The sequence below is a fragment of the Berkeleyomyces rouxiae genome, assembly GCF_048999995.1.
Source record: "Berkeleyomyces rouxiae strain 22BRR77 chromosome Unknown BrBRR77_ptg000012l, whole genome shotgun sequence".
Taxonomy (NCBI): Eukaryota; Fungi; Ascomycota; class Sordariomycetes; order Microascales; family Ceratocystidaceae; genus Berkeleyomyces; species Berkeleyomyces rouxiae.
This window is the reverse complement of record NW_027396502.1, coordinates 2486944-2511311: the sequence shown is the minus strand read 5'-3', so window position 1 is coordinate 2511311 and position 24368 is coordinate 2486944. Positions and strand designations below refer to the sequence as shown.

The 24368-nt window shown below is 55.4% G+C and overlaps 8 protein-coding genes across 8 annotated transcripts; 5 read left to right on the top strand and 3 right to left on the bottom strand.

Annotated features, from left to right (window-relative positions):
* Positions 1 to 273: 273 nt before the first annotated feature.
* BROUX77_008024 (uncharacterized protein) lies at positions 274 to 3780 on the bottom strand (the record flags this gene model as incomplete). The annotated part of the gene is made up of 2 exons (XM_073753183.1): positions 274 to 1809; positions 1879 to 3780. 2 exons carry the CDS (start codon positions 3778 to 3780, stop codon positions 274 to 276), a joined length of 3438 nt encoding a protein of 1145 aa, XP_073602317.1.
* Positions 3781 to 6677: 2897 nt separating this feature from the next.
* BROUX77_008023 (uncharacterized protein) lies at positions 6678 to 10121 on the bottom strand (the record flags this gene model as incomplete). Its single annotated transcript, XM_073753182.1, has 1 exon — positions 6678 to 10121. One exon carries the CDS (start codon positions 10119 to 10121, stop codon positions 6678 to 6680), a length of 3444 nt encoding a protein of 1147 aa, XP_073602316.1.
* A 590-nt stretch (positions 10122 to 10711) lies between these two features.
* On the top strand, positions 10712 to 11143 carry BROUX77_008022 (uncharacterized protein; the record flags this gene model as incomplete). Its single annotated transcript, XM_073753181.1, has 1 exon — positions 10712 to 11143. One exon carries the CDS (start codon positions 10712 to 10714, stop codon positions 11141 to 11143), a length of 432 nt encoding a protein of 143 aa, XP_073602315.1.
* A 117-nt stretch (positions 11144 to 11260) lies between these two features.
* BROUX77_008021 (uncharacterized protein) lies at positions 11261 to 12004 on the top strand (the record flags this gene model as incomplete). The annotated part of the gene is made up of 1 exon (XM_073753180.1): positions 11261 to 12004. One exon carries the CDS (start codon positions 11261 to 11263, stop codon positions 12002 to 12004), a length of 744 nt encoding a protein of 247 aa, XP_073602314.1.
* A 245-nt stretch (positions 12005 to 12249) lies between these two features.
* BROUX77_008020 (uncharacterized protein) lies at positions 12250 to 12799 on the top strand (the record flags this gene model as incomplete). Its single annotated transcript, XM_073753179.1, has 3 exons — positions 12250 to 12291; positions 12356 to 12470; positions 12540 to 12799. 3 exons carry the CDS (start codon positions 12250 to 12252, stop codon positions 12797 to 12799), a joined length of 417 nt encoding a protein of 138 aa, XP_073602313.1.
* Positions 12800 to 13099: 300 nt separating this feature from the next.
* On the bottom strand, positions 13100 to 13948 carry BROUX77_008019 (uncharacterized protein; the record flags this gene model as incomplete). The annotated part of the gene is made up of 3 exons (XM_073753178.1): positions 13100 to 13275; positions 13332 to 13822; positions 13896 to 13948. 3 exons carry the CDS (start codon positions 13946 to 13948, stop codon positions 13100 to 13102), a joined length of 720 nt encoding a protein of 239 aa, XP_073602312.1.
* Positions 13949 to 14920: 972 nt separating this feature from the next.
* On the top strand, positions 14921 to 17530 carry BROUX77_008018 (uncharacterized protein; the record flags this gene model as incomplete). Its single annotated transcript, XM_073753177.1, has 1 exon — positions 14921 to 17530. The coding sequence occupies one exon, from the start codon at positions 14921 to 14923 to the stop codon at positions 17528 to 17530; it is 2610 nt and encodes an 869-aa protein (XP_073602311.1).
* A 2968-nt stretch (positions 17531 to 20498) lies between these two features.
* Positions 20499 to 23668, top strand: BROUX77_008017 (uncharacterized protein; the record flags this gene model as incomplete). Its single annotated transcript, XM_073753176.1, has 2 exons — positions 20499 to 21062; positions 21146 to 23668. The coding sequence occupies 2 exons, from the start codon at positions 20499 to 20501 to the stop codon at positions 23666 to 23668; spliced, it is 3087 nt and encodes a 1028-aa protein (XP_073602310.1).
* Between the last annotated feature and the right edge of the window lie 700 nt (positions 23669 to 24368).

The window sequence follows — 24368 nt, the reverse complement described above, 5'->3', positions numbered from 1 at the left end:
TCTTGTCCGTCAACAGCCACCTAGTCAGTGACAAGTTACAATAATAGACAACCATCAACTCTCTAGATTAATTAACTACATAACTAACTACACTACCTACATACTTACAACATATTCAAAAATGTCTACACATGTCATACCATCATCATTGTCATCATATTCCATATCATCATATATCGTGTCTTATCCACGCTTGCCCTGCAAGACGAGGCTTGATTTTCGTCGTGCATGTCGCCTGAATCTTCACTTTGATCCTTCTGCTGTCAGATTTACTCACTGTGTCGCAACAGCCATCGGCCGACTGGTATCCGTTGCCTCGTCAATCGCTGACTTGGTTTGACTTGAACCCCTGTGTTCGCTCTCGCCTTGCCTTTGGTGTTGTTCGTGCGTCGCAATGCTAGTTGCTGCGCTGGCATTGCTCGACGCGTGAGCTGTCAATACTGCCCCGACCAACTCGCCACCAGAATGCACTGAAGATGACACAGAGTGTGTGGCCGATAATGCCCGCACGCCTGGTGCCACATCTTCATACCCCCCGGCTTCCATCTCGGCATCGGTATCGCCTTCAACCTCAGTGTCCGTATCGACAGGGACAATATTGGCCACTGCCTCCCGTAAATCTTCATAGTCTTGACCAGATTCCCTTTCATGCTCTTGGTGCTGAGACATGCCTGCTGGTTGAATCGCAACACCCGGGCCAAGTCCACTTACGTCAAAGTCCTGATACTTGAAGGAAAAGTTGACCATTGGCGACGTCGCACCCTTTCTCATTGCTGACGTTGTAGCAAGGTTGGCTGCTGGTTCAGAATCACCGACTACGCTTGGTGCGTAGCTTGGCGGACTGGTCCAAACCAGTGGATTTGGCTCCGAGAGCCGCCCAAAGTACATGGGTGACCTTCCTCGATCCTCATCATCAGTCTCGGATTCATCAGAATCAGTGTACGAGTACGTCCTAGACGATGCTTTGTGCATGCGAGACACAGGCATCGTCATTTCGTATTCGTGAGGAAATAGCGATAAGAGCACCGAGGCTTGAAATCGATAGCGAGGGTTTGGACTAAGACAGATGGAGACCAGATCGCAGTACCAAGGTGGCATTTCTGTGTTTTCGCTATTGCACTCTAAGGGCCGACTGTAAGTCTCAGGTGCATCCCGCTGTGTGGCAAGAGCCCAGAGAACCATTCCGAGTTGGAAAATGTCTGACTTGACACCAATGTGTAGATTCAATCGTTGTTTTGTCTGGATGATGGGGATAGCCTCTGGAGGCTCCCAACCTACCGGGCAACCTCTACGATTGATATCAATGATCCTGGCGTTGTCGTATGCATCAATGACGATGTTGGTCAAGGTGAAGTCTCCTTGAACAAAGCCAGCTTCGTGAATATCGGCTAGACCCTGTATAATTTGTCGCGCCCACTTTAATCGTGTCGTTGGGGGAATGAGAACGCCTCGTGCACGACTGTCGTGAAGAATGTCAATCAATGCGCCTTTCCCTGCATACTCGATCAGAAGTCCTGTCACTGGCCTGTAGTTGACGTCTTGATAGTCGGGGTTCTCATCGTCATAGACGAGACCAAAGAAGTTGATGACACCAGGCGATGGACGAAGAGCATGAAGAGCATTGACCTCATAAAGAAACTCATCAACAGACTCTCTGCCAGGTATCTCTTTCAAGATCATTAGCCCACCGTTGACCTTGACACGGTAAACAAACCCTGATGCATGTGAGTCGAAAACAATGTCCCGAGACTTGATGAAGTTGCAGCCTAGATACTTTAGTTGGCGTGTGGTAGGATGGTTGACCACCTCCTGGAGAAATTATTAGCACAGTTCCTCGGCCTTTTTGGCTGATGTAGGAGGAGGAGGGTCATCACTTACATTAGCGTCCTCGGAAACGTGAATGTGTAGTTTTGCGTCGCACGTTTCAAGTCTGAGATTTGTTACTGTTTCATAGAAGTTGATGTCCTCCAAGCTGCTACGGATTTCCCGATAGATGCGGCGGCTCTTTTGTCGTTGACTAGACATCTTGGAAAGATCGCTTTCAATGGACCCACGCTCGTAGTTGCGATAATCGAGAGATATTGTGACCCGACGCCAGAGGGTTCCCTGAAGGAATGTGACAAAGAACTTCTCCCGTGGACTTCCGTCACGGTAGGTCATGCTGAGGTTGAGAATCCATCTGGTCTCTAGCTCTTCAGAAATCACATCGTTTGGAATAGACATGATATCGTAGGGCTCGTCGTTGCAGTGGGTGCCTTCGTTCTCCGATTTCACGGCAGAATTGAGGAGCTCATCTTGATTTAGAGGTTGGTTATCATCCAAAACAGATGGGTCAAAAGGAACCATGGCAGTTTCGGGGTTCTGTACGTGGGTTGAATCCGAATGTTCTTTAGTTGCATCTTCAATTGGGTGATCCTCGGCGTTGTTTGGCACGGCATTGCCCTCATTTGTCTTTTCCTGGTCCTGAATATTCATAGTGGTGTGCTCCGATGAATTTTTAGCAGGGTCATTCTTGAAGACTCGGCCGGTTTGAAGAAGGGCCTTGTCCAGAACCATCAAGCTTTGATTGTTTGGCATTGAAGGAAGTGATTTGTTTAGTTGACCAGGGTTAACCATGGATCGTGACCTTGCTATTTCCATGACAGTACGGGCATTGTTTCGAGGCATCTGTGAACGGAGACCACCCCTTGACCCTGCCCGGGATAAGATTAGTCTTCTATCAGCTGAAATGGCACGCCTCTCAGCTTGAGTTTGGAGAACAGCCATTAGATTTTCTCGGCGCTCGGAAAGCTGACGTTTGAAGGTTTGCATTCTAGGTAAACCAATCATTGGCGGTCGGTGGGCGCATGAACATTTAGAAGATTTATCCGGCAATGGGGCAATAGGGGTGATTGCCGTTTCTGTGTCGACAGAGAGCCCGTTGGCAAGACTCTCATCAGAGGGAACAGCTATTTGACAGTTGTTATCGGGTATGTCTGGAGTACTAGTGGGTGGCTCGGTTGCAAGTATGGCGTCGGGAGCCTTTGGAGTAGAGATTTCGGTGGTGGTTTCGCCGGAGGCAGTATCGGCCTCGGAAGCAGCCATTTCATGGTGGGGCAGTTCGATTTTGGGCTCAAGAGCGGGCTCAACTTGGGATTCAAGGTATACCTTGACTGCAGGTACCTTTGTTGGCAGAGAGAGTGTGGATTCTGAATATACAGAAACTGTAGTATCTCGAACGGGAGGTTCGAGGCTGCTAAGGGGCACCGGAGTGGTGGATTCTGCTGTGGTGACATTCAAGATGGGATGAAGTGGGGTTTCCGGCCCCTCTTTTGTTATAGCAGCAGCAGTACCTGTGTTGACGAGATCGACAGACTGTATATCACCTGTAGAAGCTTCAACATTCTTGGGGGAATCTTCCAAGTGCTGCGCAGGGGCCACGGAAGCATCATGGGCGACGGTGCTGAGCTCGGGCTCATTCTCAGCGGAAGCAAAGGCAACAGCAACTGTAGGGCCGGCGGGGTTGTCATCCCTGGAATCTATGTCCTCTGCAGCAGGAGACAATGGTTCCTCGGCAAGGGCATGTGAGACAGAGGCTGGCATGGCATTGGATGGGCTGGCTGTTTCTGGCTGGGCGGGTTCACGCGGAGGTTCTGCACAAGGTCCACTAGACGGTGTAGCCATAGCAGTGCTCGAATGTGGCTCTAACACTGGTGGGGGAGTGGTTGATGTTGCTGGCGGTGATGGAATTGGTCCAGCAGTGGCCATAGGGGTTTGCGGGAGTGGTTGGTGCTTCCACATGTTGCAAAGAAAAGTCTTTGTTAGCCGGCGGAGCGACCATGACCGCAAGCTTTTTGAGGGCTTCTCGGATGAGGAGTGAAAAGAAAGAAAGCGGACATGTCTGGCCATTTATGAGGCGGATTTTGATGTGTGAATGGCGGATGCAACGTCTGTAATATAGGAGATAAGGATAAGTCCCCAAGCCGAGATGCAGCAGGGCGGTAGAATAGATGAAGTCAAAAGCAAAACTATGCCGAGCGAGAAGAGGGTATGGTATAGGGGCCTGGAGTCGAACAGTATGGAACAGTAAAGCGCACAAGAGATGGAGACGGCAGGGCAGTTGTAAGCAGAGCAGCAATATTCACAGAAGCAGCAGGCGAGTATGCGTGCGATGGGTGAATCAAGCAAAGAAGACAGACGGAAAGTCGGACGGTGGAGCTCGTGCCAAGAAGGATGCGTATAAGTAGAGCGAGTATAGAGCAGATAGATTGGCGAACAGAGTCGGGTAAACTGAATAGCGTAGAACAATGCTAGTATGTAGAGCGAGCGCAGAGAAAGCAACGGCGAGATTAAGCTGGGCGGTAGCAGCAGAAGGAATACTAAGGCAGCGTTTGGAGATTGAGTATGCGCGTGTCTTTCTTATATATGGCGAGGATCGGGCATGCAGAGACGAGACGGCCAAGTTGGCGCGAGAACACTAGCTAGAGCAAAACGAAACGAAAGGCGGCTGAAAAGAAGAAAGAAAATACAAATGACGAAGAAAGCTTGACGTTGGCAGGCTAGAGCAAGGGGTGGGCTAAGATGCCTGGAGGCGAAATGTTGACGAGCCTGCAGCGCAGAATCGTATGGCTGGGAAGGCCAGGATTGTGTCCAGGGTGGCAGGCGAGGTGACAGCAGACCTGCTTGGGCGCTGAAGCCAAGAAAAGCGTAGAAGAAGCAGAAGAAGCAGCAGTAAAGCGAGCGAGAGACGAGGCCAGTCGGCGAGGGCGATGGGGGGGATGGGGTGGCTCTGGGCGTTTATATCGACGGGGGAGTCAGGCCGGACAGCAGGAGTGTATGTGGGTGTGGCTGGCAGATATCAGGCTGGCCAATGAAGGAAAAAACGAAGACGGCCCAACAGCCTCAATGACAATGGCGAAACAAAAAGTGAAGCTGTGATGCACAGAGATGATCTAATCAGACAGAGAACATAATGAGGAGAAGAGAAGAAGAGGCCAAGAGAACAAAAGACACGCTAGAGAAGCGGATGCAGGAAAAACCCCCGAAAACCAGCACCAAACTGGAGGCACGATAGCAGGAAGGTGCAGCGACTGGACGAACGAGAGGAAAGGCAAGAACGGGACACATGGGGCAGGCAGGGATAAACTGAGAAGGCACGGGGACGTGGGGATGGGATGGAAATGGGAATGGGCGATGACGGACAGGCAGGTGAGTTGTTCGTTCTTGCTGCAACTGCTCGTGCGAATTATAGTAGCTGCGTTGCTTCTCGACATGGTGGTAGCTGACTGGTCCATTGACACACCCACCCACTGGGCAGCTGCATGATGATGCTGGTGCTATTGCATAAAGTGTGGAGATTGCAGGCCAGGAAGGAAGCAGCTGCGTCAGGAAGGAGCCCGGACAGAAGCTGGTGATTGCCAGCTCCAGTTCTGTGAGATGACTTGTATAGAGGCACCAACTCCAAGAACAATTAATAGCTAACTAGCTACAAAAACTACAAGAAACTACCAGTTTACATGCCGCCTGGTACCTACCTGCACCGGCTGGCTGCCATGACATCACCAGCGCCACAGTTGCAGAGGCGCTGGCTGTGGCTCTTCTGAAAGTCATCGAGATGCTCCAGAATGCAGCCAAGAGGGTGGCTGCGTAGCACATAACGTGTGTACATATATATACATAGTGCCATGTCTGTGATAAATATCTATAGCATGCACTTGTAAGCCAAGCCGGCCCGAACCAGCCAGCAAAACAACAGAACAAGCGAACAGGTGCTTCCATGTCGAGCGCTAACCCAAAGAAACAAACCAACGGCAGCAGGAACAAAGGAACAAAGGGACAAAGCAGAACAAGGGCTTTCAGAAGCCTCTGGACATCCCATCCCTAAGCCAGACCCTAATGCGGCCGCACTCACGTGATATGCACAACCGCTTCCCGTGTTGGCCGTTGATTCGCCGTTATTGTCGCAGTGCCACATTGTCTCTCTCGGTCTGGGTTGGGCAGAAATCGGGTGTCAGTGTCCAAGTGTCTCTGTGTGTGTGCCTGTGGCCACAGATCAACTGTGCAGATGGAGATGCACGTTGAGAGAGGCACATGGAGGACGTGCAGATATGCATGCATATGAAGAGATGGATATCGAGATTGGCGCCACATGTATGTGTATACCTGTAACTAGCTCTTTGAATGCCCGCATCGCTTGTATACACCATGTATTTGTATTTACTTGCATTGTGTGTCGTCCACCTTTCCCGTCTCCTCAGGCCAACCTATAACCCCTAGCATACATGGTCTTGGACACACTACACACTACACACACATGTACATAATAAATAGCTCTTACAAAGTAGAAAACAACAAGAATGTAATGAACGCAACATATAAAACAGAAGCGGTGATAGTGAGCAGCAGCAGCAACAACAGTTGTAGCAGCAGCCGCCGCTCAGTAAAAAAACAGACCCTCCCCTTTCGTTACAACAGCAAAGCAAAAACAAGCAAATGTCAGGTAGGGGAGATGGGAATGAACATGATATAGAGTTACAGCGGCAAAGTTGGAATCTCGGCCGAAGGGAAGAGGAGAGAAACAGACAGAATGGAGTGGAGGTAATGAAAAACAGGCAAATGACGCGATCTGGCGGGCGGAGAGAGAGAAAGGGAGAGGAAAAAAAAGATAAGAGACAGAACCTATGGTTCATACATAGCATCTACTCGTCGTCTTCACCCTCCTTATCTGTCTTGCTGCCCTTCTTGGCCGGCGGTAACCGCGATTTGTTGGCCGCCGTGCGGTCAAGCCCGGGGAAGATAATGTCAAAGACCTCGGGGTACCAGGCCACGGGCTTGCCCTCGATGCCCTCCTTGATGTTGTCGGGCAGCTCAAGCCAGTCGTGCATGCAGTCGCGCGGGAACAGAATGGTCGTGCAGCCGGCGCGACGAGCCGCGACCGTCTTCTCGCGCAGGCCGCCGATGCGCAGCACCTTGCCTGTCAGCGTCAGCTCGCCTGTCATGGCAACCGTTGGCGCGACGGGCGTGTCGAGGGCCAGTGACAGCAGCGATGTGGCCATGGTGATGCCGGCTGACGGGCCGTCCTTGGGCACCGCGCCGTCGGGCACGTGCAGATGCAGGTTGGCCTTGTCAAAGAAGTCATTCTCGGGGAATTCGCGCGCCATGAACGACTTGGAAAACGAGTAGGCAATCGTCGACGACTCCTTCATCACGTTCTTGAGGTTGCCAGTGATGTCCAAGTGCGGGCGCGAGGAGTGGCGTAGCGGCTGCTGCAGAATCGACTCGACGTACATGGCCGCGCCTCCCATTTGCGTCCACGCTAGGCCCATCGACACACCAGCCGGATTGACCTCGTACAGGCGGTCTGAGGTGAACACCGGGGGGCCGACATAGTCTGAGAGATTATCCTTGTCGATAACCATTTTGACAGTGTCCGGTAGCTTGAGTTTCGGGCGGACCTCTTCTGTCACCTTGGTTGTGCTACTGGCAGCAGCGTCTGGCGAGGGAACATCCCCCTTGGAAGCCTCAGAGGCCGCTGTGGACGTCTCGCTGGAATCCTTGGCCTCATCACGGACTGAGGAGCCAGATCCCGCCGCCTCAACCTTGTTGTCATTCGCGGCGCTTGATTGTGCCTCAGCCTTGATTGTTGAAGGGCTAGGAGCAGCAGGAGTCTCAATGGCATCTTCGCCATACTCTTGCACAATCTTGAGCGCCGACTTGCGGTACAGCTTCTCAATGTGCTTCTTGAGATTGCGCACGCCACTTTCGCGGCAGTATGACTTGATAAGCTCCTCCACAGCAGCCGGCGCCAGATCGACATTGACGTCCCGCAGGCCGGCCATTTCCTTGGCAACGGGCGCCAGGTACTTTTGCGCAATAGCCATCTTTTCATCGGCCACATAACCAGAGAGCTGGATCAGCTCCATTCTGTCGAGCAGGGGGCGGGGAATGGTGTCCGTCATGTTGGCTGTGCACACAAACAGAACCTTGGACAGATCAACGGGCACGTCCATATAGTGGTCAAGGAATGAGCTATTTTGCTCAGGGTCTAGAAGCTCGAGAAGAGCCGATGACGGGTCACCCTGGTAGCCACGGCCGATCTTGTCAATCTCGTCAATGAGGATCAGCGGGTTCTCTGTCTGGCACTTCTTGAGTGCCTGGATTATGCGACCGGGCAACGCACCAACGTACGTCCGGCGGTGGCCCTTGATCTCAGCAACATCAGTCAGCCCACCAACGCTGAAACGGTAGTACTCCCGATTGAGCGCGCGGGCGATTGACTTGCCGATACTGGTCTTGCCCACACCAGGCGGACCCACGAAGCATAGAATCTTGCCCTCGACCGTGCCACGGAGCTTTCCGACGGCAATAAACTCTAGAATGCGATCCTTGACGTCCTTGAGGCCATAGTGGTCCTCGTCGAGGACGCTCATGGCGTGATCAATGCCAAAGTTTTCGGTGCTGCGGATGCCCCATGGGATCTGAGTGAGCCAGTCCAGATAGTTACGCGTGACGTTGAACTCGGATGCGGCCGTCTCAAGATGGGCAAGCTTGTGAATCTCGTCATCAAACACCTTGCGCACAACCTCGGGCATGGCTAGTTTGTCAGCCTTTTCCTTGAACTTTTCCACCAGTTTCTCCTTGCCATCGGACTCGAGGCCCAGTTCTCGGCGGATGCCCTTCATCTGCTCCATCAGCCAGTATTCGCGCTGGCGGCGGGAGATTTTGTTTTCAACATCCTTGCTGATTTTGGACTGCAGCTGGGCATTCATAAGCTCCTTCTTGAGTACTGTCAGGGCCTTTTGCATACGCTCTTCGACATTCATCGAAGTCAGAATCTCCTGTAACTCGCTCGCTTCGCCCGACGCTACGGCTGCGGCAAAATCGGCAAGCTTAGCGGGGTCTGAAGTAACGTTGCCAGTCTGGCTCATGGAAAATGTTGAGATTTGGTCGCGGAACAGGTTATTCATGGAAGCCACCTCCTTGAAGACGTTGACAATCTCGTTGGTGACGGCGCGGATGAAAGGGCTCTTGGGGTCGTAGGGGTCATCAGTTAGGTTTTCGACATTGACCAAGCTCACGGGGTATTTGCGCAGGAAGGACGTTGGCTCGTATTTGGCATCGGTCTTGGGAGCCGGTGAGAGCGCACTCTCTTCAAAGCTGGCTACCACATCGCCCTTGGGCTCTTCAGGCTCGGCCTTAGGGATCGGCTCAGGGGCAGCAGGGGTAGTGTCCTTGTCGGAAGGAGTCTTTTTGGTATCGATAGAGCCAGGCGGGATCAGGCTAGACAGCTTGATGCGACGGTGAGGGTACAGGATGGCTGTCAGGCCGCCCTCCTGGCCGTGAATGGGGAATGCGCTTGTTATTTGTGCAAACACACCGACATCGTGGACATCGTCAACATTGCGAATAACATCCTCGTCGTTGTGCTCATCTTTAAACATGAAGGTGCCGATATAAGGCTGGCCGCGCTTGATTGACTCGGTAATGGCAGCAGCGACGTGGGGGTCCTTGACGGTAATGGCTTTGTAGAAGCCGGGAAATAGCGGTCTCCTGGAGATGGGCAGAGCGAGGACCTGGGGGTAGTCTTCGGGGATTTCAGGCTTTTGCAAGCCGCGCTCAGCACCACTGCCGCCACGCGGGCCTCTCTTCCCACTACCGCTGCCATCGCTGGGCGAGGAGCCGCTGCTTGCGGCGCTCCCACGGCCATCCTTGCCCTCCTTTGATCCGGAGCCGGACTTGGAGGACTGTTTGGCCTCCTTGGTGTCGGCAGCGGAATCCGACGACTTGCCAGACTCGGCAGCTGTAGCCGCGGCAGGTTCCGTTGACTCGGGTTTCTTGGCAGCGTCGGGGTTCAGTTCGGAGTCGGGAGCAACCTCATCGACGGAGTGGTCGAAGAAGCCCTTGGCATCACCGTCCTTGTTCTTATTGCTCTTGTCCTTGGCAAGAGTGACGGCAGTAGAAAAGGCAGGCCCCCGCTGGTATAGCCGGGCCAGCGACGATTGCCGGCACAGAGCTCGTCTGATGTGAGGTGTCCGCGCATGGGCTGTCGCCAGCGAGAATGCCCGGACGGCTGAGGGGGCCGACGACGGTGCGCTGAGGCGCGCAAGGTGGAGCTGCTTTGGCAGAGTCGACCGCGGAAGCATTGCTGGAACAGGCAGGGCGGAAGGCGGAAGGCGGGAGGCGGGAGGTTGGCTGCCGAAGGGGTCGCAAGGTCGGAGGAGAGTCGGCGGGGCGAGGGCGGATGGAGATGGAGCGGGAGATTATTACGCGGCAGGCAGAGCGGCACGGAAACAAGACGAACAAGGCGGATATATGCAGGTACGTAGAGAGGAGAGGGACCGACGCCGGGCCGCAATTCGCTCAAGAGAAAGATTCGGGGGAGGGGCTCAGAACTGTCGCGGAGGCCGGGCTGAGCTTGTTCGATTTGGTGGTTGAGTCTAGTGGCAAGTGACGGGGAGCTTTGAGCTCACGGCAATTTTGGGAGAGGACTTTTGGCCTGGTTCGAGTCGCTTACAAACCCGATCTTACCCTGGCTGGCCATGGAAAATTCCAGAGCTCTCCAGGAAGAGCCAGCGGTTGCAGCTGTGCACAGCTGTCAGATGCTGCAGCCGGACCGTCAGCTATGTCCCCACCCATCACGGCATCTGGTCGGCTGCTTGGGCTTCTTGGCTTCTCCTCTGCCGTTTCACCCGTTTTCCTTCCCGGCCGCTTTAAAACGCCGCAGACCCTCGCCATGGCCAAAGACAGCCCAGCCGACTCGCCAGTGCTCGACTCCTGGGAAGATGGCTCTGACACCGAAGCCGCCCCTCCCAGCCCCAAGCCCACAACTGCTGTTACAGACTCCTCGGCTAGCAAGCCAGCCCCTGCTTCCTCGGCCGACTGGCACAACTTTGGCAATCCCTACACATCGGCCTCGCCCTTGACGACTGGCTCACGCACAACATCGTCATCATCGCAGCGCCGTCCGGAAAAGACCGACGCCGTGGCCCGGCGCATGATTGCAGGCGCGCTGGGACTTAAGGCGCCCAAACAGACAGAGGAGCAGCGAGCATACCACAAGGCGCTCCTGGAGCGGGAGAAGCTACAGCGCCGGGAAGCTCGTGAGGCCAAGCAGCGCCAGGAAGAAGAGGCTGCAAAAGCGAGGGTGGCTGTCTGGGAAGATTGAAGACCACTCTACTCGGCAAATCATCGGTTGATATTATCGCCTCGGCCACCAACTCTGACGATAAAAACTTGCGCCTGCTTTACGTCATCACACTCATCATTGGCACCACCTCAAGTCATGGTTCAATCTATCACGCGGACTGGGCCGTTGGCCCGCCTACTACAAAGAACGCTGCCCAGGCTGGTGGTAACGCAACCTCAGTTCTGGACAAGGCCCTACTCAACCCCGCCCCCGTCGAATCTGGTGTATCCAGACTCCAACACCACAGCCCACAAGGACATGCGTTCGTTCTTAAACTACGCCTCCCGTACAGGGCTTGATCCCAGCTCCACTGTCTTTGTAGGCACGTACTACGAGTATCTCGTCAGTGACACGCTTGCAGACTACGGCTTTGACCTCCGCCGCATCGGCGGGGCCTGCGACGGCGGCATTGACCTCCTCGGCGTCTGGCAGCCACCTTCGGCCAAGACCCCTCTACACGTTCTCGTACAATGCAAGGGCGGCGACCAGGCCGTGGGCCCGCGCCTAATCCGAGAGCTGGAAGGTGCCTTTGTTAGCGCACCTGCCGGCTGGCGCGGTGACAATGTCTTGGGTATATTTGCAAGCGAGAGTGCGGCCACCAAGGGCATGCGGGATGCCATGGTGCGCAGCAAGTGGCCGATGGCGGCCATCACCTGCACGAGTGACGGCGGCGGCGCTCTCCGGCAGTTTATCTGGAACAGAGCAGCAAACAAGATTGGGCTCGAAGGGTTGGGTGTTACGGCCAAGAGGTTGGTTAAAGAAGACAAGGAGCTTTTGGTGTTGACATGGCAGGGCCGGCCTGTGCGTCAAAGACCAGCACGCAATGTATCCAGTGTATAATATGACAAAATCAGGCTTGCAACGTTTTAGTAAATGTAATTGTTTTCTACTTTCAGTGCTAGAAACTAGTCGAGAGTGTTGATTTATGTCAATGATCAACACTAGGGTTAGCAGATGTCAAGGGTTATCACATGTGTGCCCCACTAAAATACCACGGCGTCATCTTTGCGACAGCATCTTAACAAAAATGCGCCTGGTTCTTTTTATCAATTCACCATCCTGAATCTCTACACTTACCGGTCAAGATGAGTGACAATCTGACGCAATTGCAGGATGCTGTTGATCAGGTAAATCGATCTATAAAAACATATGCGCAACAAGCACACCAGCTAACCATAGACCCGACGCCAGCTGGCACAGCAATTCGTTGCCTGCATTCATTTTGTCAACAAGCGCCACGACCTCGAGCTGCTCGACGAGGACGACCAAGTCCGCGATGTCAAAAATGAAATGGAAGAGAAAGAAGGTGCGTATCTGCTTTCTGCGTTGCCGGATTATGACTGCGCCTAACGACCTCTCTCGTTTTCCCACATAGTCGATCCGCTCCCGGCCGAGGACTTCCGCACCGGCCTGGTTGAGCTTGCGCGCGATCTGATCATCACGGAGCAGCAGATCGAGGTGCTAATCTCGAGTCTCCCGGGCCTGTCTAGCACGGAAAAGGACCAGGAGGCGAATATCCGCGAGCTCGAGGAGGAGCTGCGCGCAGCAGAGGCGCAGCGACAGGAGGCCATCAAGGAAAAGGACGCAGTGCTGGCAAGCCTGGATAAGGTTATTATGAATATCCGGAGGCCGTGAGCTGCTGCGCAGGTGTCCGTGGCCTGTGTGTGCGTCGCTCGGCCCTGCCTGCTTTCGGTGCCGGAACAGTACGAAGGGCATTTTGTGGCCCGAGTCAAGATGTAGGGCTTTTCACATGCGTTCAGAGAAGCAGCTCAGTTGGCGGAGAGCTAGAGGAAATAACACAAAGAAACAATGGGTGAGTCAATTAGGGAGAGTGTCTAGTACATTCTATCTCAAGCAGTGCATGTGGTATATGTGTGTGTCTGTGCATGTCCCTGGATATCAAAGGTATCAAGGAAGATGGTTTGGGGCTCGCACCTACGTCGACGAGTTTCTGGACTTGAAGAACTGCGGGTAGACGTCACGGAGCTGGTCTAGGTGGCTGATTTGGAACTGTGACACGGGCGAGGCAGGGCCGTTGATGCCTTCCTCGACAAGGTGGGCGGCTGTCCAGCCAATCTCCTTGGCCTTTTTGCAGTTGATGGCCGAGTCATCTAGGGGTCGCCGAGTTAGCCATGGTCTTTCATAAGCGGACTAGCTGTCTACATACCGACAAAGAAGCAGTCCGACATCCTTTCCACGCCGGCCTCTCTCATGGCCTTGGCAAACGACTCCTCCTTGGGCTTGCACACCAGCGGCACGTTGCCATAGTCGCAGTAGGTCAGGCCCTCAAACAGGTCGTCGATGCCAAGCAGCTTGACCACGCGGCGGCCATGGGTGACGTAGGCATTGGTGAAGAGCCAAAGGCGCACTTTGCTGCGGTCAATGTCCTCGAGCAGGGCGCGCAGTTCCGGCGTGGGCTTCATGATGTCCTGCAGCGGCAGAGCATCGTCGACCTTGGCGTTATAGTCCAGCGGGTCGATCTGGTGGTGCTTGACCAGGCCCTCGATAGCCAGGCCGTAGTTGGTGTAGTATTCCTTGTGCAGCCGCACGGCCTCTGACCACTCGAGCTCAAGATGGGCGGCAAAGTACTCTGTGATGAGCTTTGCCATGCGGTCATGCACACGCATGCTCTTGGAGTACAGGCAGTTGTCAATGTCACTGGAGAGCGCGGGCGTTAGAGAGATGGCCGCGGACTTGGTTCAGATAAGACAAGAGTCTGGCTGGGACTCACAAGAAGAGGACAGGCTTGGAGGCCTTAGCCTCGGCGGCGTTGTTTATAGCCATAGGGACGGATGGATGTGAGAGTGAGGAGGAGAGCGAGGGTGTGCAATTATATAAAAGTGACGAGAACAAGTGCAGGTTCGAGGGGGCACTTATATGCGGGAGCCGAGGATGTGAAGCCAATGGTCTCGAGATGGCGCGGGCACTAGGATGAGCCAATGAAAAGGCGGTTCTGGGTACCGTGGTGTCAAGGGCCGATTTTGGGATCAGAGCTACGGGGACCGGGAAACAGGCGCGGATAGTGGAGAGCTACATGCGGTAGTAGCTGACGGCAACCAACTACAGTGGAGTGATTAGCAGGGACTCGTTATCTCGGGCGGGTCAGGAGAGGATGGATGGCGGCGAGGAGTAGCCAACAACCAAGACTGAGTCACGCCGAGATTAAGCGTACTCGGTGCTACAGGCGAGAGACTTGGTTGACTGGGTAACACTAGACTGCGTATTCGTCCAGTGTAGGTGGCCTGTTGGTACACGCTCACCTCAACGAAGAGCTCTCACAGGCCTGAGCCCCCCGTTCCCAAGCTTAGCCACCAAGTCTAATGCCAGTGTCATAGCTTCGCGACCCCCTGTAACGCCTGTAACTCTAACTCTGGCTGCGCCTGGAGCTCCACCTTTTTCTTGCACATTCTGCACAATTATGGCTTAGTCAGCCGGACACAATCAAAATTAATTTCTGCCAGCGCGTGCTGCCCAATCTTCATTCTCTCCTCTCCTCGCTCAACTACATCCATTACAACTCTCCTGCCACACAGCACGGCAAACAACTGAACTGATTCACCGTCGCTGTTATCGCAAACACCTGCCGTCATCCTTGCTGGTGCATGGGCGACTTGAATAGCTGCTGTTAATCAACCAAACCCTCTTGCCTGCGCTCATCACACAGCTGCTTCTGCCTGTTTGTGCCGACTGACTAACGTTTCTTATCCCCGTCCCCGTCCCCGTCCCCGTCCCCGTCCATCTCGTCTGTCCTCCGTGATGGCGCAGTCTGTGAAAAAGGCCGCATCCGGCACTGCGGGCCCGTACGTGAAGCTCTCAGAGACCGAGAAGCACCAGCTCCGGCAGTACCAGAAAATTATTGACTTGCGCGATGTTGTGCTCTCGGGCAACCACCCGCGAATCAAGATACCAGCGCGACTGGCCGGCAAAGTTCCGCCACCGCAGGCTGTGGCATCGCCAGTGCTTTTGCAGTCGCAGCCCAGTGCTTTGAGCTCTGCGGCCGCGCCAGTTGCGCCTCTGGCGTTGGCTACGGCGTCGACTACAGTGCCCAAAGCGTCTGGCCAGGCTGCCACAGACGCTCAGGAGCCTACGCCTGTCTCCAAGCCATCCGACAGCGCCAACCCAAACATGGAAATAAACCCCATCCTTTTGGAAAAGTCGGGCGATTTGATCCGCGCCGAATTTAAAGTGCGGCGCCAGCGCATCGAGAACGGCCTCAGGGATGAGCTAGAAACAAAGCGGCTTGCTAACAAGTCTTCAATCCTGCCCGAGAACCCACTAAACATAGGCGAGATCTACGAGAGTGCCCAGAAACTAGTCGCCGCTGCCGACGCTTCTGTGTCCGCTTCGGCAAATGCTACTGATGCCGCTACCGCTACTTCTAACCCCGTCCCCCTTGTCGATAGTCCGTCTGAAGCTTCGTATTACTCATCGAGGCATGACACGCCCGAGTCTGAAGGTGGCCAGCCGATGAGCATTGATGATGCTGTGTCAGTTGGCGATCCCGCCCACTCCAAAAGTGTCATGTCTGCAGCCACTCCTGCGCCGAGCGCACCGGCGCCCGCCTCGGCTGCTGCCACGTCAGTCGTTACTGCCGACTCGACAACGGCGCAGCCACCAACAGTAACCAGTAACTTTCCTCCCCCTTGCTCCCCGATTTCCCCCTCCATGCCGCTGCGGCACTCGCTCCACGAAGCCCGTGTCTCCTCGCTACAGGCCCCGGCCGGTCTTTCGACAGGACCCCACAGCAACCAAGAACTCGATTCACTGGCTGCCGGCGCAGGAAACGGCCCCGACAGCGTAGTACGCACTAGGGTGCATGGTGACCCGTGTTACAGGCAAGTAGAAGTTGAAATTGACCGTGTTCCAGACCCCATGCCCGCAGCCCCCGTACATTACCAGCGAACGCGCCGGGTCTACGACGACCAAGACTTGCCTCCGTCCATTGTCCGCTCGCATAACCTGGTCCCTGCTGCTCCCCAGCCCCATCATGTGTCTGCCCTCGCCACGCAAGGTGGCAGACAAACGGTAGAAGCTTCTCTCATCTCCCCTACTCAACACGAACAAGTTGTTTCTTCTCACAAGGAAATATCGTCAGGTAGCGCCGGCACCTCACCGAAGAACCACAACAAACAGCGCAGAAACAAGGGCAAGAAGCGTAAGCAGGATCGTGCCGAAGAGGCCACGATCACAACTATCAAGATGGAGCCCAAGTCCCCCGAGCCAATGAAGACGCCGCAATATGCCCCACGCAAGCGGCAGAGAGGCAAACGCAACTATGTATCGGCCGAGGAAGAAGGCGCGCAATACTCCCCGAGAAACCCTCTCGCTGCCGGCTCTTTTAACCGTGACCGTAGCCAACACCGAGCACCAGATCACCATGTGGCCCATGGGGACCTCGAGGTCTATCGCCGCAGGGGAGTTGACCCAACGCATGAACGAGTCTATGTCGAATCAGGGGCCTTGGCTCCGAGACCGCCACAGTATGTCCGCCCGGGCTACACACTTTACAACATGGAAGATCACTATGCCATTGAGCGTCCAGTGAGCAGATACTACCGCGAAGGCCATGAAGCGACGCCGCGTCATGAAGTCGAAACTCGCGCCACATCTCCAATTATAGTCGACGCTGAGCCAGCAGCCATGGGCCCACCACGGGCTCCTGGCAGCTTAGTTGTAGTTGATGCATATGGCAGGTCATATTATGAGCCACCGCGGCCGGGCTACCCACGCCAGCCTTACTATGGTGACGAGATTGTCTACAAGCGGCCAGGGCGCGCTGTCTCTCGACGCCCCACTGAGTACTACGATGACGGCAGTGTCTACCAGCGGGTGTCACCTGGGCCGTATCTATCTGGGACGCGTCGTGTGGTGACGCAGCCTGAACTGGTTGACAATGAAGTGAGACGTAGAGAATATTCGGCGTGGCCAAGTGGACCACCGGCTGTAGACGACTATGTGTCGGTGCGGGCAACACCTGTTGAGAGACGAGCCTACGAGGACCCAGTCCCCTACAACCGACCGGTGAGTGTGCGTCCATTAGACGGCGGGTCGTTTACGTCAATTGCGCCGCCGCCGCCACAGCCGCAGCCGCAGCCATCGGCGCACGTTTTGGCGAATCCAGGGTTCCACCGCATGACAAGCGTCCGGCCTCCCGAAGCCAGTGACGCAGCGGGGCAGTCACGGCACTATATTTCGCCGGCTGGCGTGGCTGGACGTTCGTACAGCGTTGTGCCAGGCGATCGCGTCCAGCGCCACTACAGCGTCCGGCCGGAGGCCGAGCGCTACTATGCTGACGGAGTAGAGTACGTTGAACGAGCGCCAGGACCGGGTGGCGCGGCGTATGGAGAAGCCATGTACCGACGGTGATGGGACAAATAGCCAAGGAAAAAGAGGGGGGGAAAAAAAAGGAAGGCCGGGGAAAAATGGGATAGGGAGGGAAGAAGAGTACCTAAAGAAGCAGAGGCTCTATTGACTAGCTGGCAACTAACTATACACTGTTATACACTGAGTGTTGGTGGAAGTGAGGCTTAGTGTGGCAAGGGGCCGTTTCTGGACCTTGGGTGCATGTTTTATGTGTAGTTGTGTGGAGCTAGTAACATATGTGTCTACAAGCTTGAGTTTATCTATGTATCGTATCGGCACAGTTCTACCTGCAGGCTCGAAGTCAGGGAGTGTCTCGTGTAGTTATGTGTGGTGTAGTGGGATGAGGTCATGTGGTTTGCGGGGAGCCCATAGGGATAAGGGGCGCCAGAAGAGGAAATCAGGGGAGAAGCGGGTGGGCAGATGTGATGTGATGGGATGTGATGTACACATGTGTACGTGGAATGGAGTGAGATGAGGACAGAGATGGGACGACATGGAGGAGAAGAAAAGGAAGCAGAGTGGTGGAAGGGGGTTTCAATTTCAATGTATTGGGCTTCCAAGTGGTGCATTGGACAGATAGTTGATGGCTTGGAGAGAGACAAAGACAATGAAGGGAAACAGGCATTTCCCCTGCAGCTGATCCGCGGCGGCGACGGCGGCTTGGAGGAAGGAAGCAAGGCGAGGGACGGACGGGGGGACGGGGGACGGGGGGACTAGGGTTTGCGGGTTGTATCGACGGGGGGAGAGCATTGGCCGCTTGACCATGGCACTCTTGTAGCAAGGCTGAAGCAGGGGAAATTATCCAAGAAGGCTGTGCTACAGACCAGCCCAAAGAAAAAGCAAAAGAAACGAAAAAGAAAACAAGAGCCAGAGAGACCAAAGCGCCAATGCAACTCTGTGCAGGTAAAGGCGGCGGCGGCGGCGGCGGTGATTATGTGGGCAGCGGCGGCTGACAAAGCAGAGTGCAGACAGCTGCTGGCAGCTGTCTAGGCGGGAGCGCAGGGAGAAACAACGCAGGGGAAAGGCGGTGTTTGCAAGGTACCTGGCTGCGGGGCGTGGAATGGGTGCAAACATAAGTGTTTTGCTAGCAGAGTGGGACGGTGCAGGCAGGTGGGTGGGAGCACAAGAACGTGTGTAATACAAGCAAGTAAATATAGTTGGTTAGCTGTATAACTACCAGTAGCTATCGGGGACACAGACACAGACACAGGCACAGGCACAGGCACAGGCACAGACTCGAGGAGAGAGAGAGGAAAGAGCAATTAACTCGAGAAGCACGGGTAATAGAGACGCGGGGACGAGGAAAACGAAGACGAAGTCGAGGACGAGGACGGAGTCGGGGTCGCAGTCGGGACGGGGAGGGTATATGGGCGAGTGGGCTATACGAGCCAGCCCACGCGTATAGCGCACAGCGGGACTACATGCAGGACTACAGGCAGGACTACAGACTATAGGCAGCGAGCTACAGGCAGACCGAGAGAGAGGCTCTCCTTGCGTGGTGATTTCTTTTGGGAGAAAGGGCGGAAGTACAGCTGGACAGGTATTGGCAGGTGGCACGGAGAGTGGTTGTTGGTAGAGTAACTACTATTACCCTGTTACTCTGCTACTGGCTACTATAGATGGCGGGTGGTGGAGGTGCGTCATAAAAGAAAAGTGTGGAGCGGGAAGTTGCTGTTGCTGACATGGGACAGAAAGAGGAAGGAAACAGGTATATACCCCCCGCTCTCTCGTCCCCACAACAGGCAAAAGGAGGCAAAAGAAGAAACCAGACGAGCGAGAAGAGGCGTCAGAAAGTCAGAAACTACCGGCACTATTCAGATCCAGACACACAGACTGGCGTGGCCGACTGACTGACAGAAACGGCCAAAGACGGCTGGCGTCGAGCTGCTCGCGCTGCTCGACCTGCAGGTCTGAGTGAGGTCTGGCCCAGCTCTCGGGCTTGCTGCGCTCTCATTGGTCGGCCGGGCCTGGGCCAGAGAGAAACAGGCGAGTCTGGCAAGAGCAGGAGCGCAGCTAGCACAGTACCAGACGGCAAGAGGGCCAGCCAGGAAAAGGCAGGTTCCCAAGTCCCATCCCCAGAGCGGCAACATCCCTGTCCGGCCTGCGCCTTCCCTTGCTGGCTTCTAACCTCTGGCTGTGTCTTAGTTTTTTTGGATCCTGCCCTCTTTCCTGCTGGTCCTGCCTTGTTTTTTTTTTTTTTGCTGGACGCTTTTCTTCGTCTTTCTCTTTTGTTCCGCTCACAACTTTGGCGGACAGTCTTTTTTTATTCTTTTCTTTTTCTTTTTTTTTTTTTTTTTCTTTTCTGTCACGGCTCCCCAGATCTTGCCCACAACACACCGCAAATTTGTTGGGCCGAAATCGTTATTTCCGCCGGGCCCTTTTCTCTCGTCTTTTCCTTTTCCTTTTGCCCTGTGCCACCATCTAAGAAAAAAAAAAGAAGAGCCTGCCCGTCCCTCCAGGCCTCCATCGCTCAGTCTCCAGCCCGAAACCCTGCGAGAACCCTACCAACTCTCGCCCGCTGGCCCTCTCGCTTTTTTCCCTCTCCGCCAGTCAGCCTTCTCTGCTGACACTCTCTGCTCTGCTGGCCGTCCGCCTGTTTTCGAGCTTGTTGGTTCTTGATTCGCCCATCAGCCGAGCCCCATCCCTTCCCAGCAGCCCGTTTGCTTGGAACCTGCATTCTTAACGCCCCGAGCCCGCTATTGGCTGCCCTTTTTTTTTTTATTCTCTTTGCCTTTTCTTTTCTTCTCCTCCAGGCCGCTCTCTTCTTCTTCCGACGTCCCGCTTAACTGGCTTACTGCTGCGTCGACTCTTGTTTGTCTCGTCTCGCTGTTGCTGTTGCTGTTGCTGTCCTCGACCCCCTCCCCCCTCTACCGCCAAACCGATCCGAGTCTTCGCCTCCGCTTCCACCGACCCGCCTCCGCCCTGCCCTCATGCCCGAGCGTCGCATGTCAGCCGCCTCCGTCTCCCCACAATGAACAAACTCGCCAACGTGCGCTGGTCTGACCGCATGCCGCCTCTGTCCTTCCGGCCCCAACAGTCGGCCATGGCCGCGCCTATGCCGCCACCCGGCACCATGAACACCATGCCAAACATGTCCCATGTGCCCATGCACCCTTCCCACATGCAGAATCCCGCTGCCGGTGCCCACCAGATGCCGCTGGCCATTGCCCCGAGAAACCCCGAGTTCGTCCAGTACTCCTTCAACATCCCCTTCACCTTCGACCTCGCCGGCCCCAACACCGAGGACATCCTGCACGCCACTCAGGACGCCGTCATGCGCTGGACCCATCCGGCCGAGGCCCCCGACAACGTCCCCGTGGCCGAGCTGCCCATCCACGTCGAGCACCTCCGCAACCTCGACCAGCTGTGCCTCGATCTGTCCCAGTCTCCGCTGCCCGTCAAGGCCGTGGTCGAATCTGCCAGAGCCAGCGTCAACAACAAGCCCAGCCGCACCGTCACCGTCCTGCTCTCCGGCCCGCCCGAGCTCGTGCAAAAGAGCCGCGAGACCATCATGAACGGCACGCCGATTGCCATGGTACGTGACCACAGACCCTGGGGACACTTCTCCTTCCACACCCTAAATGCCGCTCTTGTTCTCTAACCCACCTCTCTCCACAGACCTGCTCTACAGTCGACGTCGACGGCAAGCTAGTGTGTGACCTCAAGGCCGGTGTCCTCAAGCAAGAGGTCATGGAAATGCTGGACAGCATTTCCCACTTTACCGGTGTCGACATCTTCCTCCTAGGCCCGAAGCTCTCGCTGCTGAACCTCCAGTCCACTGAAGGCCGGGTTGATAAGCGCTGGCGAATTGCCATATATGGTGATATGGGCTCCGTTGACCATGCCAAGGTCCACGTCCTGCTCCGCATCGACCAGATGCTTGGCCGTGCTCTGGGCTCTCTCAAGCTGGAGCCCATCTACCATCAACCCATCTGCGGCCGCCACCGCAAGACCATCAAGCTGCTTGAGTCGGCTACCGGCACCTCCATCTACTTCCCGCCGCATCTGCTTCAGCTTAATCGCTTCTACGTGCCGAGTGCCCACCGCCGCGACCCCAGCGACATCTTCATCACCGGGGAGACGGAAGACGGCATCAACCGAGCCAAAACCAAACTCCAGGAGCTGGCCGCCATGACTCGCATCGACCCTAAAGAAGTTGAAATCGACTGTGACAAGATGGACAACATCCTACTGAGCCGCCTGGACAAGGTCCGCAAAATTGGCGATACCTACGGCACCCACATTGCTCTGCCCGGCCTGGGAACTCGCCGCAACCGCATGAATGTCCGTGGGGCCGACCAGGCCCAGTGCGAGCGCACCATCCGCGAGATCCTGGACTTGACTGGCCAGTTCTACCACGGATACTGGTGCATGCGCCCCGGATCCTACTCGCTCCCCAGTGAACAGGCTGTTTCCGAGCTGCTCAACAACATCACGGCGACTTCGGGTGCCGAGGTCATGTTTGACGGCGAGCTGTTCACCATCAACGGAACCGATGATGCGGTCAAGACCGCCATCAAGATGATTTCTGACGCCGAGGGCTTTGGCGATCAGCCCTTTTCTGCACACATCAAGATTGAACTTGCCGTCGAGCACAAGGAATTCGTCAGCGGCAAGAAGAATGGCAAGCTCAACAAAATCATCCACATGGTGCAAAAGATTGGCCTGATCCATATTCTGTTCGAGGGCTACAACGAGTACAACTTTAACATTGAGGTCATCAGCCAAAACTACAAGGCTCTCGAAGCTGGTATCAGCTATGTTGAACAGGAGATGCCGGCCTCTATCTCGTTCCACGTGCCTGATCAGTACCACAAGAAGATTATCGGCATTGGGGGCCACCACATCCAAAGCATCATGCGCAAGCACTCGGTCTTTGTCAAGTTCTCCAACGCCATGGATCGTGGCGGAGCCGGCCGCGAAGAGGATGATTTACAGGTTGGCAATGTCGTTTGCCGCACGCCTGCACGCAATGCCCAGAATCTCGAGGCTGTCAAGAGCGAGATCCTGGAAATGGTCGACGAGGCCGATTCCGAGTACACGTCGCAGATTGTCAGTGTCGACCGTCTCTTCCAGCGTCGTCTCCTTGCACGTCTCCGGGACCTCGACAAGATGGAGAAAAAGTACAACTGCAAAATTCTCTTCCCCAGCACCGAGCAGGCCAGTGACGAAGTGACCGTTATTGGTCCCCAGTGGAACGTGCCCCGCTGCGCCGACGAGCTGCTCGGCATGGTGCCCGACTTCCATGAGATGGTGATGGAAAAGAACGAGTCGCTCTCCGAGTTCCTCGACTCGGCCCAGTTCTCTCAGACTCTGGTGTCACAGCTTGACAACCAGGAAGTCAGCATCGAGGTGCGTCCCTGCGAAGAAAAGACGGAAGAGGGCGGCGAGACCGTGTCACTGCTGCTCTCTTTCACGCGCAACAACGCTGCCGGTCTCGGCGAAGTCATTGAGCAAATGCTGGCGTCCATGACGAGCGCCGGCGTGGATGTGAAAATCCACTCTGGCTCGTTGCCCCGGCCCAAGTCGGACTCGTTCGAGGACTCGCTGCCCTTTTTCAACTCGAAGCTGCTGCAAAACGCGCCGGTGCCGGCTCCCAAGGAGTCTCCGGTCGAGTCTCTCTTTGTCGAGGAGGTCACGCGCGGCCGCAACACGCTTTTCGACCGCCTTCGCAAGCCCGGCGGCATCTCGATTGCCTCGTTCCTCGACAGACGCAAAAACAGCTCGCACGCCGTCAACCCGGCAACGCTCTTTACCGGTTCCGCCAATGTGTCGATGACGTCGCTGATTTCCATCGAGTCCACGCGCAGCTTCCACGCCGACCGCAACCCGTGGAACGACAGCGGCGTCAACCTGGACGACGACGCCTCGAGCATTCTGTCTCTGAACGCCACGGCCAGTCTTGTGCCTCCCGGCAGCAGCAGCAACAACAGCACCGCCAACCCGTGGGCTCTGCAGCCCCAGCTGAACCCCGCCGACGCCAAGCTGCTGCCCACCATCTCGCACCCCGGCGACACCACTCCGCGCCACCTCCCCCGCGCCTCGGGCGACAGCGGCCGCCCTTCTACTTCTCATTCTATCAATTCTTCTGGTTCTGGATACCCTGGCCCCGTCAACGGGCCGACTGTTAGATTCACTTAGAGCAACACACTTGCGCCAATACCCTGTCTCATTGTTTGTTACCCTGCTCTTTTCTTTTCGCATGCTTGCTTTTTGTTCTGTTTCACGCGCACTACTCTGAACACACTCGCTCTCTCTCTCTCTTGGCTCGCCGCCGGGCCTGCCCCGCGGTTGGCTTTTACGTCTTCAATGTTGTTTTTCTCGTTCGCTTCGACAAGTTATACCCATACCAATACCCATACCATACCATTCCATACCCGTGGATCACAGGCGCACAACCCAAATACCCCGAAATCCAGTGTGCTTGCCTGTCTTCTTCAGCTTTTGCTTTTGTCTTGTCTTTTTTTCTTTCTGTCGTTTCTGCTCGCGTCTTTTTTTTTAAAGTGTACAGTCTTGCTTGATGCCCATCTTGTCTTTGCTATTTTTTCTTCTTGAGCCCGTGGCTCATCTCGAGAGCGCGACGGTCTGGCTGATGGCTCTGGCTTCGCTGGCGTCTGGTCTTTCTTGTGTTGGGCTGCGCGTGGACACCCTGTCTCCTGGCCCCCGCCACTTTCGGCCGATCACGCCCGTTCCGGTGCTTCCATCCAACTCGCCTGTCTCGCTCAGCCATGCTGTCTGGGGGCTTGTCCCCCGGCGGCATTGGCCGCGTCCGGCGCGTGGGTGTCTGGTCGCACCAACATGTCATGACTTTTGCTTGTAACGTTACTCCCGACAATCTCCC